This window comes from Saimiri boliviensis, chromosome 2 (assembly GCF_048565385.1).
Source record: "Saimiri boliviensis isolate mSaiBol1 chromosome 2, mSaiBol1.pri, whole genome shotgun sequence".
Taxonomy (NCBI): Eukaryota; Metazoa; Chordata; class Mammalia; order Primates; family Cebidae; genus Saimiri; species Saimiri boliviensis.
Genome location: NC_133450.1, coordinates 44,856,746 through 44,879,804, shown reverse-complemented (window position 1 = coordinate 44,879,804; position 23,059 = coordinate 44,856,746). Strand labels below are relative to the sequence as shown.

Sequence of the window (23,059 nt, the reverse complement as noted above, 5' to 3'; positions counted from 1 at the left end):
TTTTTTTTTTTTAGGAGTCTTACTCTGTTGCCCAGGCTGGAGTGCAGTGGCGCAATCTCAGCTCACTGTAACCTCTGCCTCCTGGGTTTAAGCAGTTCTCCTGCCTCAGCCTCCTGAGTAGATGGGATTACAGGTGTGTGGCAACACGCCCAGTTAATTTTTGTATTTTTAGTAGAGATGGGGTTTCGCTATGTTGGCCGGGCTGGTCTCGAACTCCTGACCTCAGGGTAATCTGCCCTCCTCGGCCTCCCAAAGTCCTGCGATTACAGGGATGAGCCACCACACCTGGCCAATATTTATTTATTTATTTATTTTTTAAAGCTGCTAACTTCTAGGGCAATTTGTTACACAGTAATAAGTAACTAATACAGATTTTGGTACATGGATGTGAGATGCTGCCATAGTAAAAATCTAAAAAGTTGGAGTGGCATTCACAGTAGGAGGAAACTGCAAGAACTTTGAGGAAAGTGTCACTGAAAGCCTAAAATTTATTGAGGAGACTGTTAGTAAATTCTGATAGCCTTTTAGAAGGCTGTGAGTGTGGACTTAAAGAAACATGAGGAAGGTGTTATTGAAAACTGAAGACCAGTTTAAAGTTCATAGGAATGTGCTTGCCTATTTTAGTAAGTATTTTGGTGTGATCTACAGAAGCACTTCTGAGAATAATGTCTTTCTTGATCAGAATCAGGTGAAAGCTGAAGAATTTCAGAAATAGTTTGAGTTTACATACATAGAAATGTTAAATCTTGACAGAGATATTTATCATTACAGGAAACATTGAATGGAACCAACACACTTGTCTTCTCACTCTATTGCAAGATTGTAATAATTGGGAGAAATCAAAAGTATCTACAAATTTAGTTCAGGCAAATCTTGAACAAGAGCTTTGGCAAAGAAGTTATCTCAAACTAAAAAGAAAAAGGTCTTTCAGCTCCCAGAAGACAAAGTAGAATAAAACTGTACTATCTCAGTGACATTTTAGAGAATGCATCTGTTGAATCATTCTTAGATGCAAATAAATTGTCCACACCCAGAGTAGAACAAATTGCACAAAGAAATAATTCAGAACTTGAGCTGACATAAGCTGTGGAAAATTCTTTTCTAGCACAAGATGTGCAAGCTGTTACAGTGAAACAAAAATGTGGAAAATCACAGCCAAATTGTGCTCTGAAAGAACACTCATGTCCAATATAGCCAGTGTATGAGATTATAGTAACCAAAACAACATGGTATAAAAATAGACACGTAGATCAATGGTACGGAATAGAGAACTCAGTAATAAAGCCTTATACCCACAGCCAACTGATCTTTGACAAAGTTGACAAAAACATACACTGAGAAAAGGACGGTCTTCAATAAGTGGTGCTGGGAATTTTTTTTTTTTTTTTTTTTTTTTTTTTTTTTTTTTTTTTGAGATGGAGTCTTGCTTTGTTGCCAGGCTGGAGTGTAGTTGGGGTGATCTCGGTCACTGCAACCTCTGCCTCCCAGGTTCAAGTGATTCTCCTGCCTGAGTAGCTAGAACTACAGGCTCATACCACCATGACCAGCTAATTTTGTATTTTTAGTAGAGACGGGGTTTGACTATGTTGGCCAGGATAGTCTCCATCTCTTGACCTCATGATCCACTGGCCTCAGCCTCCCAAAGTGCTGGGATTACAGGAGTGAGCCATTGTGCCTGTTTTTTTTTTTTTTTTTTTTTTTTTTGTTTGTTTGTTTGTTTTTTTTGAAATACAGAGTCTCACTCTATTGCCCAGGCTGCAACCTCTATCTCCTGGCTTCAAAAGATTCTTATGTATCAGTCTCCCAAGTAGCTGGGATCGTATACAAGTGTTTGCCACCACACCTGGCTAACTTTCATATTTTCAGTAGAGATGGAGTTTCACCACGTTGGCCAGGCTGGTCTTGAACTTCTGAACTCAAGCCATCTGCCCAGCTTGGCTTCTAAAAGTGCTGGCATTACAGAGGTGAGCCACCACGCCCAGCCATGTTGGGAAAATCAAATTGCCATATGCATAAGAATGAAACTGTACCACTCTGTCTCCACATACAAAAATTAAGATGGATTAAATATTTAAACGTAAGACCTGAAACTATAAAAACCCCAGAAGAAAACCTAGGAAAAACTCTTCTGGATATTCACCAAAGAATTCATAACTAAGACCTCAAAAACAAATGCTACAAAAACAAAAAATAGACAAATGGGACCTGATTAAACAAAAATGCTTCTACAGAGCAACATGAATAATCAGCAGGGTGAACAGACAACCTGCAGATGAGCGAAAATATTTGCAAACTATGTATCTGAGGAAGGACTAATATCCAGAATGTACAAGGAACTCAAAACAACAACAACAACAAAGTAACTGCATTAAAAAGTAGGCAAAGGACATGAACATTTTGCAAAAGACATACAAGTAGCCAATGAAGATATGGAAAAAAATGCTTGAAATCACTAATCACCAGAGAAATAAAAATTAAAATCACAATGAGAAACCATCTCACACCAGTCAGAATGGTGCTTATTAAAAAGTCAAAAGACAACAGATATGATGAGTATGCAGAGAAAATGGAACTTCTATACACTGTTAGTGGTAATTTAAATTAGTACAACCTCTATGGAAAACAGTGTGGAGAATTATCAAAGAACTACAAATAGAACTACCATTTGATCCATCCAGCAATCACACTACTGGATATCTCTCCAAAGGAAAACAAGTATTATATAAAAAGATACCTGCCCTTATATGTTTATCACAGTACTAGCAAAGTCATGGAATCAACCTAAGTGTTGATCAATGGATGATTGGATAAAGAACATAAGAACATTATATATGCATAATGTACACACCATGGAATACACACACACATGCATATACACATACACACACGTATATAACATATGAATATGTTATATATAAATATATGTGTGTATCTACCCATGTGTATATATATGTATAAATATGTGATAGCTATCCATGTGTGTATGTATATGTGTGTGTGCATCTATCCATGTGTATAGATGTGTGTATATATACACACATCTATACACATGGATAGATGCACACACACATATATATTTATATATAACATATACGTTATGGCCGGGTGTGGTGGCTCAAGCTTGTAATCCCAGCACTTTGGGAGGCCGAGGCGGGTGGATTACGAGGTCAAGAGATCGAGACCATCCTGGTCAACATGGTGAAACCCCGTCTCTACTAAAAATACAAAAAATTAGCTGGGCATGGTGGTGCGTGCCTGTAATCCCAGCTACTCAGGAGGCTGAGGCAGGAGAATTGCCTGAACCCAGGAGGCGGAGGTTGCAGTGAGCCGAGATCGTGCCATTGCACTCCAGCCTGGGTAACAAGAGTGAAACTCCGTCTCAAAAAAAAAAAAAAATATATACGTTATATATGTGTGTATGTGTATATGTGTGCGTGTATATATACACACATATATACACATACACACACACACCATGAAATATATACACACATCTAAATGTATATGTTATATGTACATATATATAATGTGTGCATGTATATATACACATATCATGGAATACTAATCAGCTATAAAAAAGAATGTATTCATGGTTTTATTTTATTTTTTTTTTATTTTTATTTTTTTTTGAGACGGAGTTTCGCCCTTGTTACCCAGGCTGGAGTGCAATGGCGCGATCTCGGCTCACCGCAACCTCCGCCTCCTGGGCTCAGGCAATTCTCCTGCCTCAGCCTCCTGAGTAGCTGGGATTACAGGCACGTGCCACCATGCCCAGCTAATTTTTTGCACTTTTAGTAGAGACGGGGTTTCACCATGTTGACCAGGATGGTCTCGATCTCTCGACCTCGTGATCCACCCGCCTCGGCCTCCCAAAGTGCTGGGATTACAGGCTTGAGCCACCGCGCCCGGCTCATGGTTTTATTTTTTATTTATTTTTTGAGACGGAGTCTCACTCTGTCACTAGGCTGGAGTGCAGTGGTGCAATCTTGGCTCACTGCAACCTCCAACACCCTCGGTCAAGCAATTCTCCTGCTTCAGTCTCTCAAGTAGCTGGGATTACAGGAACACATTGTCATGCCCAGCTAATTTTTGTATTTTTAGTAGAGGTGGGTTTTCACCATGTTGGCCAGGATGGTCTTGATCTTCTGACCTCATGATCTGCCCACCTCAGCCTCCCAAAGTGCTGGGATTACAGGCATGAGCCACCGCACCCAGCTGTTGTCATGTTTTTGCAGCAACATGGATGGAACTGGAGGCCATTATCTTAAGTGAAATAACTAGGAACCAGAAAGTCAAATACTACACGTTCTCACTTATAAGTGGGAGCTAAATAATGTGGACACATGGACATGGTGAAATAATAGACACTGAAGACTGGAGAGGTGGGAAGGGTACCAGGGAGCGAGGGATGAGAAATTACCTAATGAGTAAGATGTACACAATTCAAGTGATGTACACAATTCAAGTGATGGCTGCACGAAAAGCCCAGATTTCACTGCTATGTAATATATTCATGTAACAAAATTGCACTTGTAGCCCTTAAACTATAAAAGTAAACTAAAAAAGCTAGAAAAACATAGACTCTTGTTACATAGTGGCAAAAAGTTTAGCACCACTGTAATCTGCAGTAAAATGGAAGGTAGAAAATGTACCTAGTGAAGTGGGTAATCTAAGGAGGTTTTCAGGATGGATGTCAAAAACATTTCCTGATTCTTCTCGCTTCTTAGAGTAAAATATGAGAGGAGAGAGATAAGCTATAGAAAAGACCATTATATAAAACAGTCTTTTTTTAAACAGAAAGGAGCAATAATTCATGGGTCAAAAAATGAATTTTTTTGACAGATGGCAAGTGCAGCTAACAAATGACAAGTGGGATTCCATCCAACGGCAGCAGAACACACATTCTTCTCAACCACATATGGCACATTCTCTAGGATAGATCATATGTTACACCACAAAAGGAGTTTTAACAGATTTAAGAAGACTGAAATTATATCAACTATCCTCTTTGACCGTAATGATATGAAAGTGACAGTCAGCAGAGTAAACAGACAACCCACAGAGTGCGAGAAAATCTTCACAATCTATACATCTGACAAAGGACTAATAGCCAGAATCTACAAGGAACTCAAATTAGCAAGAAAAAAAAAAAAAAAAACAAACCAACAACAAACCGTTCCATCAAAAATTGGGCCAAGGATATGAATAGATAATTCTCAAAAGAAGATTTATAAATGGTCAATGAACCTATGAAACATGCTCAATATCACTAAGGATCAGGGCAATGCAAATCAAAGCCACAATGCGATACCATCTTATTCCTGCAATAATGGCCATAACTAAAAAATAAAAAGATAATAGATGTTGGTGTGAATGCAGTGAAAAGGGAACACTTCTGCACTGCTAGTGGGAATTTAAACTAGTACAACCACTATGGAAAACAGTGTGGAGATTCCTTAAAAAACTAAAAGTAGAATTATCATTTGATCTAGCAATCTCACTACTAGGTATCTACCCAGAGGAAAATAAGTCATTATACAAAAAAGACACACGTTATAGCAGCACAATTCACAATTGCAAAAATCAGGAACCAGCCCAAATGCCTGTCAATCAAAGAGTGGATAAAGAAATTGTGGTATATATGTACATGATGGAATACTACTCAGCCATAAGGAATGAATTAATGGCATTCACAGCAACCTGGATAAAACTGGAGACTATCATTCTAAGTGAAGTAACTTACGAATTGAAAACCAAACATCATATGCTGTCACTTATAAGCGGGAGCTAAGCTGTGAGGTATAAGAATGATACAATGGACTTTGCGGACTTGAGGGAAAGGGTGGGAGGGGGTGAGGGACAAAAGACTACCAGTTAGGTTCAGTGTATACTACTCGGGTGATGGGTACACCAAAATCTCACAAATCACTGCTAAAGAACTTACTCATGTAGCCAAATATCACTTGTTCTCCAAAAAAATCTATGGAAATAATTTTTTTTTAAAGAAACTAGAAATCAGGCCGGGCGTGCTGGCTCACGCCTATAATCCCAGCACTTTGGGAGGCTGAGGCAGGTGGATCACGAGGTCAAGAGATTAAGACCATCCTGGTCAACAAGGTGAAACCTCGTCTCTACTAAAAATACAAAAAAAAAAAAAAAACTAGCTGGGCATGGTGGCGCACGCCTGTAGTCCCAGCAACTCGGGAGGCTGAGGCAGGAGAATTGCCTGAACCCAGGAGGCGGAGGTTGCGGTGAGCCAAGATTGCGCCATTGCACTCCAGCCTGGGTAACAAGAGCAAAACTCCGTCTCAAAAAAAAGAAGAAACTAGAAATCAGTAACAAGGAATTTTAGAAAATTCACAACTATGTGGAAATTCAACAACATGCTCCTAAGCAACCAATGGGTCAAAGAAGAAATTAAAAGGGAAATTCAGAAATATCCTTCCTTTTTGAGATCCAGTCTCTGAAAATCTTGACACAAATGCAAATGGATACACAACATACCAGCCCTTATAGGATGGAGCAAAAGCAACCCTAAGAGGGAAATTTCAGCAATAAATGCCTACATCAAAAAAGAAGACAGATCCCAAATAAACAACCTAACATTACACCTCAAGGAACTAGAAAAAGAACAAAGTAAGCCCAAAGTTATTAGAAGGAAGGGAAAATTAAGATTAGAGCCAAATAAATGAAATAGGAAATACCAACAACATTATTTTTTTTTTTTTTTTTTTGGCCGGGGAAGGTGATTCACACCTATAATCCCAGCCCTTTGGGAGACTGAGATGCGCGGATTGCTTGAGCTGAGGAGTTCCAGGCCAACACGGTGAAACCGTCTCTGCAAAAAAAAATGCAAAAATTAGCCGGGTGTGGTGGCATGTACCTATGGTCCCAGCTGCTCAGCATGCTGAGGGAGGATCACTTGAACCCACTGGTGGAAGTTGTAGTGAGCTGAGATCATGCCACTGCACTCCAGTCTGGGTGACACAGAAAGACCCTGTTTCAAAAAAAAGCTGATTAAAAACAAAAAGATATAATCAATAAACCTTCATCAATAACCTGTAAGAGTTGAACTCCTAGAAGCAGAGAATAGCATGGTGGTTACCAGAACCTGTGAGGTGGAGGGACTGGGGAGACATTGGTCAAAGAATACAAAGTTTTATATGGACAGGAGGAAAAAATTCAAGACATCTATTGTATATCATGGTGACTACAGCCAATAACAATACATTGTTAAGACAACAGATTTTAAATATTCTAACCACAAAAATGTTAAGTATGTGAGGTAGTGAACATGTTAAGTAGCTTGATTTAGCCATGCCACAATAAATACATATATCAAAACATCGTGTTGTACATCATAAATATATACAGTTTTTAGTAGTCAATTTTTTAAAAAAAGCAAGTAGGAGCTGGGCACGGTGGCTCAAGCCTGTAATCCCAGCACTTTGGGAGGCTGAGGCGGGTGGATCACGAGACGAGGTCAAGAGATCGAGACCATCCTGGTCAACATGGTGAAACCCCGTCTCTACTAAAAATACAAAAATTAGCTGGGCGTGGTGGCGCGTGCCTGTAATCCCAGCTACTCAGGAGGCTGAGGCAGGAGAATTGCCTGAACCCAGGAGGCGGAGGTTGCGGTGAGCCGAGATCGCGCCATCGCACTCCAGCCTGGGTAACAAGAGCAAAACTCCATCTCAAAAAAAAAAAAAAAAAAAAAAAAAGCAAGTAGGAAATATTAAATTTAGGATACTTTTAGGAAAACTGTCTAAAGATGAAGCTGAGAGTGATGGTGAAATCTTTTAAGGCACACATTTATTTATGTTAAGTAAAGGATATAAGAAATTAACTGCATAAAGAAGACACAGCAGCACTCTATCAATGTGGCAATTATTCTTGGTTTTCAAGTCTTCACAAAGGCATTCAGCTACCTATGATACAACTGATTGAAGTGAAAATTCTATTCCATCCTTAATAAAGTTTTCTTTCATAGGGTTTGTTTTATTTCTGTCTAGTCATACCAGCTCTTTTGATAAAGCCTCAGTACATTTCTGAATGTTTACTGTGAGGTGAGTTACATCTCAAATAAATGGTTCTAGGTGTATCATCATCCTAGAAGCAGCAGGTTTCAGGTCTGCTTGGGAAATTCTGCAAGCATAATGGCACAGGAAAATTGAACATAAAGGAATAGGAAAAGACTAACCAAAATAAGCTGGGTGTGGTGGCACACACCTGTAATCCCAACACTTTGGGAGGCCAAAAAGGGCAGATTACCTGAGGTTAGGAGTTCAAGAACAGCTTGGCCAACATGGCAAAACCCCAACTCTACTGAAAATACAAAAATCAGTCAGGCATGGTGGCACATGCCTGTGATCCTAGCTATTAGAGAGTCTGAGACAGGAGAATTGCTTGAACCCAGGAGGTTGGGGTTGCAGTGAGCCAAGATCATGTCGCTGCACTCCAGCCTGGGAGACAGAGCAAGACTCCCTCTCAAACAAACAAACAAACAAACAAACAAACAAAAACCTAATCAAAATAAAACTGGTGTAGCAATATTAACATAAGACAAAATATAACATGAAAATCATTAATAAGAAATTGGTAAGAGATAGACTCCTGGCACGACAGCATGAGGCATTCTGTTGACCTTGTCTTCATTAAAACTGATGAAAATTATTTAAATGGTTGGGCATGGTGGCTCACACCTGTAATCCCAGCACTTTGGGAGGCTAAGGTGAGTGGATCGCTTGAGGCCAAGAGTTCCAGACCAGCCTGGCTAACATGGCAAAACTCCATCTCTACTAAAAATACAAAAATTAGCCGGGTATGGTGGGGCACACCTGTAATCCCAGCTACTTGGGAGGCTGAGTCAGGAGAATCACTTGAACCTGAGAGGTGGAGGTTGCAGTAAGCCAAGATTGTGCCACTGTACTCCAGCCTGGGAGACAGAGTGAGACTCTTTTTTTTTTTTTTTTTTTTTTTTTTGCTCACCTTCAACTGTCTTGATCAAGTTATACTTTATTTTAAAAAAAAAGAGAGAAAAGAAAATTATTACACACACACACACACACAGACCACATGAAGCCTCTAGAAATGATCCTAAGGGTAAGCAGGAAATGAACAAATATCTATTTGAGAAAATATACACAAGTTTGGCAAGAAAGGTGAGAGTGTGTGGTATTTGAAACAAGACTGCTCTAGAGAGGAATATTCAATTCCAGATTACTGCAGCCAAGAACACACGCTCGTCTTCACTTCCAGCCAGAGCTGAACCCTGAGTTTACACCAAAACTAACTCAAAATAGACCAGAGAGTTACATGTAAGAATAAAAGCTATAAAACTGTAGAAGAAAACACTTAGAAGGTAAATATTTGTGACCTTGGATTTGGCAATGGATTCTCAGATATGACACCAAGAGCATGAACAACAAATGAAAATACAGGTAAGTTGGACTTCATCAAAATATAAACCTTTGTGCTTCAAAAGACACCATCAAGAAAGTGAAAGACACCTCATCTAATGGGAGAAGTATTTGTAAATAATCTATATCTGATGAGTGACTTGTAGCTGGAATATATAAGAAACTGTTATAACTCAATAACAGAAAAACATGTAACCCAATTTAAAAATGGGCAAAGGGCCGGGCACGGTGGCTCAAGCCTGTAATCCCAGCACTTTGGGAGGCCGAGGTGGGTGGATCACGAGGTCGAGAGTTCGAGACCATCCTGGTCGACATGGTGAAACCCCGTCTCTACTAAAAATACAAAAAATCAGCTGGGCATGGTGGCGTGTGCCTGTAATCCCAGCTGCTCAGGAGGCTGAGGCAGGAGAATTGCCTGAACCCAGGAGGCGGAGGTTGCGGTGAGCCGAGATCACGCCATTGCACTCCAGCCTGGGTAACAAGAGCGAAACTCCGTCTAAAAAAAAAAAAAAAAAAAAAAAAAAATGGGCAAAGGATCTGAATAGATGTTCCTTCAAATAAGACACACGAATAACAAACAAAACAAAACAAAACCATATGAAAAGATGCTTGACATCACTAGTCATTAGGAACAAAAGTGAGCTACTGCTTCATACCAACTGGGATGGCTAGAATAAAAAAGTCAGAAAAGAACAAGTGTTGGTGAGGATGGGGAGAAATTAGAACCCTCTTACGCTGGTAGTGGGAATGTAGAAGTATGCAGCTACTTTGAAAAACAGTCTGGCAGTATCTCAAATTATTAAACAGAGTTAGGATATGACCCAGCAATTCCACTCCTTGGTATATACCCAAGAGAAATGAAAACGTGCACGTAGAAACTTGAGCATAAATGTTTATAGCAGAATTATTCATATTAGCTAAAAGGATAAAACATCCCGAAGGTCCGTCGACTCAAGAATGGATAAACAAGATAGGGTACATCCATACAATGGAATACCATCTGGCCATAAAAAGAATGCAATACTGATCCATGCTACAACATGGATGAAACTTGAAAACACTATGCAAAGTGAAAGAAACCAGCCACAAAAAGCTACAGACTTTATGATTTCATTCAAATGAACGTCCAGAATAGGGAAATCTATAGAGACAGAAAGTAGATTAGTGTTTAAGGCTGAGGTGGGAATAGAAGCAGAGAGAGAGGAAAGTGGCAGCTAAAGAGTATGGCGTTTCTCTTTTCACGTGATAAAAATGTTCGAAAACTAGCTGTGGTGATGGTTGCACATATGTGTAAATACATTTTTAAACCCATTTCTTAAAAAAATTTGTTTTCTCTATCCACGTTGAGTTAATCTAAAAACCATTGTTTTGTACGTTTCAAATGTGTCAACTGTATGGTATATGAATTGTACCTCAAAGCTATTTTTACTTTTCTTGAAATTTTTATTTTAGGTTCAGGGATACATGTGCAGTTCAAAGCTGTTTTCACTTTTCTTAAAATTTTTATTTTAGGTTCAGGGATACATGTGCAGGTCTGCTATACTGGTAAACTTGTGTCATGGGATTTTTTTTTTTTTTTTTTTTTTTTTTGGTACAGATTATTTTGTGACCCAGGTACTAAGCCTAGTACTTCTTTCCACCCTCCACCCTCAGGTAGGCTCCAGTGTCTTTTGTTATTCTCTTTGCGTCCATGAGTTCTCATCATTTAGCTCCTACTTATAAGTGAGAACATGTGGTATTTGGTTTTCTGTTCCTGTGTTAGTTTGCTAAGGATGATGGCTTCCAGCTCCATCTGTGTTCTAGCAAAGGATATGATCTCATTCTTTTTTAATGGCTGTATAGTATTCCATGGTATATATGTACCACGTTTTCTTTATCCAGTCTACCATTGATGGCATTTAGGTTGATTCCATGTCTTTGCTATTGTGAATAGCGCTTCAATGAAAATATGTGTATATGTGTCTTTATGGTAGAACGATTTATATTCTTTTGGGTATATACCCAGTAATGGGATTGCTGGGTTAAATGGCTGTTCTGTTTTTAGCTCTTTGAGGAACAGCCACACTGCTTTCCACAATAGTTGAACTAATTTACACAACAGTGTATAACCATTCCCTTTTCTCCATAACCTTAAAAGCATCTGTTATTTTTGACTTTTTAATAATAACCATTCTAACTAGTGTGAAATGGTATCTCATTATGGTTTTGATCTGCATTTCTCTAATGATCAGTGATATTAATCATTTTTTCATATGCTTTTTGGCCACATGGCTTCTTTTGAAATGTGTTTGTTCATGTTCTTTTCTCACTTTTTAATGAGGTTATTTGTTTTTTCTTGTAAATTTAAGCTCCTTATAGATGCTGGATATTAGACTTCTGTCAGATGCATAGTCTGCAAATATTTTCTCCAGTTCTGTAGGTTTTCTTATCTACTCTGTTGATAGTTTCTTTGCACAGAAGCTTTTTTTTTTTTTTTTTTTTTTTTTTTTTTGAGAGGGAGTCACACCCTGTCATCTGGGCTGGAGTGCAGTGGCACAATCACAGCTCACTGCGACCTCCACCTCCCAGGTTCAAGTGATTCTCCTGCCTCAGCCTCCTGAGTAGCTGGGACTACAGGTGCCTGCCACCAGGCCTGGCTATTTTTTAGTATTTTTAGTAGAGACGAGGTTTCAATGTGTTGGCCAGGCTGGCCTTGAATTTCTGACCTCAAGTGATCTGCCCACCTCTGTCACCCAAAGTGCTGGGACTATGGGCATGAGCCACCATGCCCGGCCTGCCCTTACCTTTAATTAGTTCCTGTTCGTCAGTTTTTTCAAAAAAAATTTTTTTAAAGAGATAAGGTCTCACTATGTTGGCCAGAGTGGTCTTGAACTCTTGGCCTCAAGTGATCCTCCTACCTCAGCCTCCAAAAGTACTGAGACTATAGGCATGAGCCACCATGCTCAGCCTCTGTCAGTTTTTGCTGTGATTGCTATTGGTGTCTTTGTCATGAAACCTTTGCCCATTCCTATGCCCAGAATGGTATTGCCTAGTTGTCTTCTAGTGTTTTTATAGATATGGGTTTTACATTTAACTCTTTAATCCATCTTGAGTTAATTTTTATATATGCTGTAAGGAAGGGGTCCAGTCTCAATCGTTAGCATATGACTAGTCAGTTATCCCAACACCATTTATTAAATAGGGAATCCTTTTCCCATTGCTTGTTTTTGTCAGGTTTGTTGAAGATCAGATGGTTCTAGGTGTGGCCTTATTTTTGGGCTGTCTATTCTGTTCCATTGGTCTGTGTTTCTGTTTTTGTATTAGTACCATGCTGTTTTGGTTACCATAGCTCTCCAAGAATAGTTTGAAATTGGGGAATGCAACAGGAGCAAAACTCCATCTCAAAAAAGGAAAAATGAGCCAGGCGCGGTGGCTCAAGCCTGTAATCCCAGCACTTTGGGAGGCCGAGGCGGGTGGATCACGAGGTCAAGAGATCGAGACCATCCTGGTCAGCATGGTGAAACCCCGTCTCTACTAAAAATACAAAAAAGTAGCTGGGCATGGTGGCATGTGCCTGTAATCCGAGCTACTCAGGAGGCTGAGGCAGGAGAAGTGCCTGAACCCAGGAGACGGAGGTTGCAGTGAGCCGAGATTGCGCCATTGCACTCCAGCCTGGGTAAGAAGAGCGAAACTCCGTCTCAAAAAAAAAAAAAAAAAGAAAAAAAAAATGAGTTGGAGAGGAGTCTCTCCTCAATTTTTTGGCATAGTTTCAGTAGAAGTGATACCAGTTCTTCGTATATCTGGTAGAATTTGGCTGTGAATGCATCGAGTCCTGGGCCTTCTTTGTTTGGTAGGCTATTTATGACTGACTCAATTTTGAAGACTGTTATTGGTTTATTCAGGGAATCAATTTTTTCCTGGCTCAGTCTTACAAGGGTATATGTATCCAGGAATTTATCCATGTCTTCTGATTTTCCAGTTTGTGTGCAAAGAGGTGTTCACAGTAGTCTCTGATGGTTATTTGTATTTCTGTGGGATCAGTGATAGCATCTCTTTTACTGTTTCTGATTTTGTTTATCTGGATTGTCTCTTTTTTCTTCTTTATTAGTCCAGCTAGTCCTATGTTATTATTTTTTAAAAACCTAACTCCTACATTTGTTGAACTTTTGAATGGCTTTTTTTCATGTCTCAGTCTCCTTCAGTTCTGCTTTAATTTTGGTTATTTCTTGTCTTCTGCTAGCTTTGGGGTTGATTTGCTCTTGCTTCTCTAGTTCTTTTTATTGTACTGTTAGATTGTTAATTTGAGATCTTTCTTTTACTTGGGGAGTTTAGTGCTATAAATTTTCCTCTTAACACTGCCTTCACTGTGTCTGAGAGATTATGGTATGTTGTATTTTTGTTCTCATTAGTTTCAAAGAACTTGATTTCTGCTGTGATTTTATTACTTACCCAAAGCCATTGAAGACTTTTAATTTCCATGGAATTGCATGTTTTTAGGTGATTTGTTAAGTCTTGATTTCCATTTATATTGCTCTGTGGTCTAGAGAGTGAGTTTAGTATGATTTTGGTTCTTTTGTATTTGCTGAGGATTGTTTTATGTCCAATTGTGTGATCAATGTTAGAGCATGTGCCATGTGGTGATGAGAACAAGGTATATTCTGTTGTTTTGAGTGGAGAGTTCTGCAGCGGTCAATCAGATCCATTTGGTCCAATGTTGAGTTCAGGTACTGAATATCTTGTTAACTTTCTGCCTTGAAAATCAGTCTAATACTGTCAGTGGCATATTATTGTGTGAGAGGCTAAGTCTCTGTAGGTCTCTAAGAACTTGCTTTATGAATCTGTGTGCTTCTATGTTGGATACATGTATATTTAGGATAGTTAGATCCTCTTGTTGAATTGAACGCTTTATTGATTGGTATGTTTTGGTTCTGTGTCCCCAGCCAAATCTCATCTTGAATTGCAGTTCCCATAATCCCCACATGTCATGGGAGGAGCCTGGTGGGAGGTAATTGAATCTTGAGGGTGGCTTCCTCCCATACTGTTCTCATGATTGTGAGTGAGTTCTCATTAGATCTGATGGTTTTATAAGTGTCTGTCATTTTCCCTGCTGGGGCTCACTCTCTCCTGCCACTCTGTAAAGAGGTGCCTTCTGCCATGGTTGTTAAGTTTCCTGAGGCCTCCCCAGCAACGCAGAACTATGAGTCAATTAAACCTCTTTTCTTTATAAATTACCCAGTCTCAGGTATTTCTTCATCACAGCATGAGAATGGACTAATACACTGATGTAATGTCCTTCCTTGTCTCTTTTGATCTTTGTTGGTTTAAAGTCTGTTTTGTCTGAAATTAAATCGCGACCCCTGCTTTTTTCTGATTTCCAGTTGCTGATTTACAAAGGAATGAAGACTTTTCTTCATTCCTTTATTTTGAGCCTATGGGTGTCACTGTGTGTAAGATGGGTCTCTTGAAGATAGCCTACCATTGGGTCTTGCTTTTTTGTCCAGCTTACCACTCTGTGCCTTTCTAAAAGGGGCATTTAGTGCATTTACATTCAAAGTTAGTATTGATATGTGTGGGTTTGACCCTGTCATTGTGTTGTTAGTTGGTTATTATGTCGGCTTGTTTGTGTGGTTGCTTTATAGTGTTACTGGTATGTGTATATAAATATGTTTTTGTATTGGCTAGTAGTGATCTTTCCTTTTCAGATTTAGTGCTTCTTTCAAGATCTCTTATGAGGCAGGTCTGGTGGTAATAAACTCCCTTGGCATTAGCTTACCTGAAAAGGATCTTATTTCTCCTTCACTGAAGAGGCTTAGTTTGGATATGAAATTCTTGGTTGAAGATTTTTTTTAAGGATATTGTATATAGGCCCCCCGTCTCTTCTGGCTTGTAGAGGTCTACTGTTAGCCTGATGGGATTCCCTTTGTAGATGACCTGCCCTTTCTTTCTGGCTGCCTTTAACATTCTTTCATTTTGACCTTAGAAAATCTGACAATTATGTGTCTTGGGGATAGTATTTTTGTGTAGAATCTTGCAAGGATTCTCTGTATTTCTTGAATTTGACTGTTGGCTTCTCTAGCAGGGTTGGAAAAGTTTTCATGGACAATATCCTGAAATATGTTTCCAAGTTGTTTGCTTTCTCCCTGCCCCTTTCAAGGATGCCAGTGATTCATACATTTGGCCTGTCTGCATAATCTCATGTTTCTCAGAGGTTCTGTTCATTCCTTTTCACTCTTTTTTCTTGATTTTCGTCTGTCTTATTTCAGAAAGCCAGTCTTCAAGTTCTGTGAGTCTTTCCTCAGCATCATCTATTCTGCTGTTAATACTTGTGATTTCATTGTGAAATTCTTTTAGTGTGTTTTTCAGCTCTATCAGATCAGTTAGGTTCTTTTTTATACTGGTTATTTTGTCCATCAGCTCCTGCATAATTTTAGTGTGATTCTTAGTTTCCTTGGAATGGGTGTTGCTGTTCTCCCTAATCTTGATGATCTTCATTCCTATCTACGTTCTGAATTCTATTTATGTCATTTCAGCCAACTCAGCCTGGTTAAGAACCCTTGTTGGAAAACTAGTGCAATCATTCGGATGACATAAGACACTCTGGCTATTTGAGTTGCCAGAGTTCTTACATTGGTTATTTGTCTCTGCATGTGAGTGTTCCTTTAACTGTGGTGTAGACTGAGTGCAGTAAATCGACCTTTATTCTGGATGTTTTCACAGGGCTGAGGCTTTGTGTAGGGTCATTATTTGTAGCTGACTTGTCTTTGGTTTTACAGAGGGGTATGTTAGTGAGATCTTTTTTTTTTTTGAGATGGAGTTTCGCTCTTGTTACCCAGGCTGGAGTGCAATGGCATGATCTTGGCTCACTGCAACCTCCACCTCCTAGGTTCAGGCAATTCTCCTGCCTCAGCCTCCTGAGTAGCTGGGATTATAGGCACGCGCCACCATGCCCAGCTAATTTTTTTTTTTTTTTTGTATTTTTTAGTAGAGATGGGGTTTCACCATGTTGACCAGGTTGGTCTCGATCTCTTGACCTTGTGATCCACCCGCCTCGGCCTCCCAAAGTGCTGGGATTACAGGCTTGAGCCACCGTGCCCGGCTGGGATATTTTTGATGCTAAATCTTTGGGGTGTGATCCAGTAGGTGGCACTTAAGTGTAGTAGTCAGTTGGTAGGCTCTTGCTCAGTCCTGTGGCTCCCCTATATTTCCTCACAGTTGCAGCTAGGCTTCCTCTCAATTCTCTGAAGTGTGGCCTCCTCTCTCACTTGAATGCTGCCTGTAGATTGTGGCTTGGCACTTCCAGGCTTCCCTGCAGCTCTGGGGTGTTCTCAGGGTTTATGTTTCCTCCTAACTTGGAGGCATCAGAGGAATGAACTTTAGCAGTGGTTGCGGCTGAAAGTTTTTCACTTGTCTCCTGGGGGCCCTACCCCAGAGAGATACAGGTCAGCAATCACTCAGTGTAATCAGCCCTGAATGGGGGCCATGGGCCCAAGCTGAGAGTGCCCTGTTGGGTGATAAGTAGGGGGAGGGGGAGGGAGGGGTAGGTGGAGCCCATGGGAGATAGACTGGCCTCCTTTCCTTAGGTGGACTGCTGATTATTGGAGGTATGAATAAGGTACTTAGGGTCTTTGTTCCTTCATCAGTCTCAGGGTAGCAAGGGCAGCTGAAACTAACCCAGAAATGACAGAGATATTATAGTACAGAAACACATTAAAACAGTTATAATTATATTCTATATGTACAAAAAATGAGTACGGACAAGATATAAAAAGAAACCGAAAACAAACTTCTATAGATGAAACCTACAATGTCTGATATGAAAACATATACTGGATGAGATTTACTGCAGATTAGAAAGAATTGAACAATAATACTAACCAACTTGACCTAATAGGCAGTTATAGACAGAACATTCCACTCAACAAAACAGAATATGTATTCCTTTCAAGTGTACATAGAACATTCACCAAGATAGGTCCTATTCTGGGCCTTAAAGTAAGTCTTAATAAATTCAAAAGTATCAAGTCATACAAAATGTATTTTCTGACCATATGCTATTAAATTAGAAACCAATAACAGAAAGACCCCTAGAAAATTCCCAACTATTTGGGAACCACGTAACATGCCTCTAATGTTACTATAATCTTGAAGTGCAGGAAGGTCCTCAGCTCTAATCTACAGCACAAATGCACATTGGGTAACTGGCATAGAAGAAAGAAAAACTTGGTTTTCCAGTGTCGAGGAAATACAGATAATCACGTAAGAGTTAAGTTTAGGGTGAAAGTGGAGTAGTGTTTTGGGGCCAACAATCAGCCTATTTGCAGGGATCTGTGTGGATCTATTCCCCTTACTCCCAGTTTCCCAGCCGCTTGGTTCCTCACAGGTAGACTCTTAAGAGATGCTAGAAACTTTTCAAAATTTTAATGGGCCTACATGGGGCCAATTAGTCCCACCTCCTCACCTGCCTCCTAAACTTTAATCAGTGAACACGTCCTCCTCCCTAGTGGTGAGCTGCTGGGCTGCCAGGGGAAAAGACGGCTCTGGGGTGACTCCTGCCAGCACAAGATCGGTTGTGAGGAGCTTGCAGAGAGTGGGGCTGCCTCATACCTAAGACAACATGAGAGACTAAACTCAGTGGCAGGCTCTGATCCCCAGTCTGTGAACACAATGAGTCTGGCTTTGTCTTTGTTGTTTTTCTGTGGAAGGCTTGTGTTCTGACGCTCAGAGCAACAGCTCTGACGTCAAGCCAGGCGCTTTGCTGGAATTCAATGGTTTACTTAAGGACGTCTGAAGCAACTTTGGAGGAAGAAACACTCTGGTGTTAGATTATCATCAGGTAGTAACCCAGATTTCTGGAAATTGTTAACCACAGATATGTCTTCTGGAGGGAAGAGCATGTCCAGGATGACCATTCTACCCACAGGCTGATTTCCCAGGACACGGAGAAGTCTAACGAGCTACGAATAGATATTTATATGTGGCTCAGGAAGATCTGTCTGCTCCTGAAACTACCCCATGGTTTAATACTTTGGGGGCAAGCTATAGACCTACTGGATTAAGTTCTCTGTGGGTTGGGATCTGGAATCTGCACATATAACCTTGGGCAAGGCAGTGTACTGTTTAAGAACCCTCGTTTTGGATCACTATTGCTCAAGGAATCTCACTGGCTGCCTTCCTTGGCTGCCTGCCCTTCATATCCACATGTGCCTAACTGTGCTGTCCCAGGGAGTGGGCAACAAGTCAGTTACTAACAGAGCTTCTTCCCTACACCTCCCTCATCCACAGGCCCCAGGCATTTGCTCTCACTCTTATGTACTTCACTCCATAATCCATTCCCATTTGATAAGATCATCTTTAAGTTTTCCTCCCACATTTCATTCACAGGTACAAACTATAGCCAACAGAAATAGTGGTAATTCCAGCATCCTTTGAACAACTGTCAGAGATGCGTTATTCCATAATCCTTTCTTTGAGTCACTCTATATTCTGAATAATTTTGAATTTAGTGCAGATTGGAGAAGAGAGATGAAAGAGGAAAGGGGAGGAGGAGAGAGAGTGGGCTTAAAGCAAGTGATAAATCTGAAAGCTCTGATCAACTATCCACTGTATTACCCACCACACTACCCCATCCTATCCCACCACTCTACCCCAGTGTAGGCCCCCTGCCTCATCCACACTGTCCTGAGCATTGCTCACCTTCCTACTTTTCTCTTCTTTTTCCTTTTTTTTTTTTTTTGGAGACAGAGTTTTGCTTTGTTGCCAGGCGCCAGGCTGGAGTGCAGTGGCATGATCTCAGTTCACTGCAACCTCCACCTCCCAAGTTCAAGCAATTCTCCTGCCTCAGCCTCCTGAGTAGCTGGAACTACCGGCGCACACCACCACGCCCACCTAACTTTTGTATTTTTAGTAGAGACGGGGTTTCACCATGTTGGCCAGGATGGTCTCAATCTCTTGACCTTGTGATCTGCCCACCTCAGCCTCCCAAAGTGCTGGCATTACAGGCATGAGCCACTGCGCCCAACCTTGTTTATTCTTTTAATCAGAGATACTTGCAGACCTGTTACCTAAACTGAAACAATCCATCAAGAAAAGAAGATGAAAAGCTGGGTCTCGAAATTCTACTCCACTCTTAAGGACCATCTTTCTATTTTCTTGAAGTGCCTGCAAGTTATTTCCATTCTGGGAGTTTTACAGTCATTTATCTGGAGTCCTCTAATTTGCCTTGAAGTGAATTGGCCTTTGTCACCAATGGCACCAAAGACATTTGCAACCCAAATCTAGGACTGCCCACATTCTACAATAGTGGGATTTATTACAAAATGGCAGCTGTTAGATTAAGGATAGCCGAATGTTACATCTCCGTGACATGAAATAAGCCACAAAATTGCATTCCATGTGCACTAAAAGCAGTTGCTAACGTTCTCTGTTCAAATTTGGACTTACATTTTGTGTCTCAATTTTAGTAGGGCATGTTACCTCTTTGGGCATTTCTAAAAGCATTTTTCTTGTCACCATTCAAACTATTCTATCAACACAAATAGTGACTCCATTCTCTGCCTGGAAACCATATTTGTTTGTCCAGGATCTTCTCCTGCCCAGGTAGTTTGGTGATTCTGGAAATTATGCGGTTGGAATTAGTCAGAATCTTTGCCTGCTCAACCCAGCTCTTTCCTGTCCCAAATTCTCCCAGCACTTTTCACAGGTGTGTTATTCACTTACTCTCCTCAGGGCAGGAGGAGGCAGCTCACTTTTGCCCATTTTTGTCCTACTCAGTTGCATCTGCTGGCTTCAAAGTCTTTGTAGAGTCCTCCCCAAAGAGCACAGGGTGCTTAACTGGCTCAACACCCAAAGGTAACTACTTGGGAAGATACGGTAGAGGAACCAGTGGGGCAGAGGAGAGTGTGGCATTTAGGTGATGCATTCACAGCCTTGTTCACTCTCTAAATAGAAAAGGTATTTTCACAAAGCCTCAGTCTTGGAGAAACTTTGTTCCTTCCTTGCTGGCTGCAGCACCTCCCGAGTCCAGCGTGATTGTGTTTTCTGGAAAAGATGGGCAGCTTTGTGAACGATGAGGGGCACTCTCCCGTTGGTGGAGGCTCCCCCATGCAGTCTTACACCACCTCCATCTCTCCACATTCTCAGCCCTTCTTTCCTTAAGTACCCACATTACGGCCTGGCTAGTGCTGATTTTACAGGGCCAGCTGAGCCAATGAGCCATTGACAGCCTCTCTAAAGTCCTGTTTAGTCATGCTTGCTTAGCATGTGTGTGTCTGTCTATACTGGTAGGTGGTAAGTTGCTTGCTAAGCTTTGTTGTGGGTTCATCTCATTTATCATGTGTATTTAAGTTTTGGGTCTGCCTTCTTAGTGAGAATGCTCACAGTTAACCTTATTTGAACTTCTTCAATGTGCTGGAATTTGTTCAAGTTCTCTGCATGAAATAACTCATTGAATTTTATAATAATCTTTAGAGACAGGTGCTATCCCTATTTCACAGATAGAAAATGGAAACTCAGAAAGGTGAAGTAACATTCCCAAGATTATAATTATACAACTTGTTAATGGTAAAGTCCCAACTTTGAACCTTGGTAGTCTGACAGTATTTATGGCTTAAACACAAAACATACTATCTCTAGAATATAAGCTTCCCGAGGTCAGGCACTCTTGAATTTCTGATAGGGAGAACACAGAGCTAAGCATATGGAAAACTATGAATTTATACTTGGTGAGTGACGTTTCATTACTTAGAATTTTTAAGATCTCCCAAGACCAAACTGTGGATATTTCTCTTAAATTTCCCATTGCTGCTCAAATAATACTTACCAACTAACCAACCAACCAAGGAGAGAAAACCATCTCTATGACAGAGTTTCATCTGCAAAGCCAAATGCCCTCAATAAGACTCATCTTCGGAAGGCTGTCCTTAGGCAGAGTTAAATTCAGTCAGAGCCCCAGGTAGTTCAACCTCACTCATGGTGGTGTCTTCTTTCTCCACCCCAGAGCACTGGAGAAGCATGGAAGGGGGAAACGTGAGCCAAGGGATTGAGTTTGAGCTCTTGGGCCTCACCGCCGATCCCCGGCTCCAGAGGCTACTCTTTGTGGTGTTCCTGGGCATGTACACCGTCACTCTGCTGGGGAACCTGGTCATGTTCCTCCTGATCCACGTGAGTGCCACCCTACACACACCCATGTACTCCCTCCTGAAGAGCCTCTCCTTCTTGGATTTCTGCTACTCCTCCACGGTTGTGCCCCAGATGCTGGTGAACTTCTTGGCAAAGAGGAAAGTGATCTCCTACTTTGGCTGCATGACTCAGATGTTCTTCTATGCGGGTTTTGCCACCAGTGAGTGCTATCTCATTGCTGCCATGGCCTGTGACCGCTATGTCGCTATTTGTAACCCTTTGCTCTACACAGCCATCATATCTCCTGGGGTCTGTGCCTCGCTGATTATGGGCTCCTACAGTGCAGGATTCCTCAATTCTCTTATCCACACTAGCTGTATCTTTAGTCTGAAATTCTGTGGTGCTCATGTGGTCACTCACTTCTTCTGTGATGGACCACCCATCCTATCTCTGTCTTGTGTGGACACCTTACTGTGTGAAGTCCTGCTCTTCATTTTTGCTGGTTTCAACCTTTTGAGCTGCACCCTCACCATCTTGATCTCCTACTTCTTAATTCTCAACACCATCCTGAGAATGAGCTCAGCCCAGGGCAGGTTTAAGGCATTTTCCACCTGTGCATCCCACCTCACTGCCGTCTGCCTCTTCTTTGGCACAACACTTTTTATGTACCTGCGCCCCAGGTCCAGCTACTCCCTGACCCAGGACCGCACAGTTGCTGTAATCTACACAGTGGTGATCCCAATGCTAAACCCCCTCATCTACTCTTTGAGAAATAAGGATGTGAAGGAAGCTTTAAGAAAGATTTGGGGTAGGAAAACAATGGAATGATTTCTCAGTGCGTTACCACATATCTTTAGAAAGCCAAGGGAACTTTTATGTTGGGTGGTGTCACCCTGAGCACATTCCCATGCCCACCCCTGTGAATAGTGGGCATGCCCTCTGGTCTGCAGGTGCTTCTGCATCTACCTGCCACAGAAGAACCAATGGTGTCTTAGAGACTAAGTAGCAAGAAGGGTCTGTCTTCTCGTTGCATAATTGAACCTGTTGGCAAGACTTAGTTATCCGTGTTGAGATGCTTCATTCATTTTGCCAAGTTTGTGTATTTTCCTTCTTTCCTTCTTTCCTTCCTCCCAGCCTCCCTGCCCCCAACCCCTCTTTCTCTCTTTCTTTTCTTTCTTCTCACTGTCACCAAGGCTAGAGCACAGTGGCATGAACATGGCTCAATGCAGTCTCAACCTCCTGGCCTCAAGCGATCCTCCTGCCTCAGTTTCCTGAGTATCTGGGACTACAGGTGGATGCCACCACACCTGGCTAAATTCTTGATAGGGAGAACATAAAGCCAAGCATATGGAAAACTATGAATATATACTTGGTGAGTGACTGTTTCATTACTTAGAATTTTTAAGATCCCCCAAGACCAAACTGTGGATATTTCTTAAATTTTTCATTGCTGCTTAAGTAATGCTTGCCAACTAACCAACTAGCCAACCAAGGAGAGAAGACAGTCTCTATGACAGGGTTTCATCTACAAAGCCAAACACTCT

The 23,059-nt window shown here is 41.0% G+C and overlaps 1 protein-coding gene and 1 pseudogene across 1 annotated transcript; both read left to right on the top strand.

Annotated features, from left to right (window-relative positions):
- Window positions 1-385: 385 nt before the first annotated feature.
- On the top strand, window positions 386-1,317 carry LOC120363992 (myoneurin pseudogene; annotated as a pseudogene).
- Window positions 1,318-21,215: 19,898 nt separating this feature from the next.
- Window positions 21,216-22,415, top strand: OR5AU1 (olfactory receptor family 5 subfamily AU member 1). Its single transcript, XM_010335098.2, has one exon. It carries the CDS (start codon window positions 21,366-21,368, stop codon window positions 22,341-22,343), a length of 978 nt encoding a protein of 325 aa, XP_010333400.1. The 5' UTR covers window positions 21,216-21,365; the 3' UTR covers window positions 22,344-22,415.
- The last annotated feature ends 644 nt before the right edge of the window (window positions 22,416-23,059 follow it).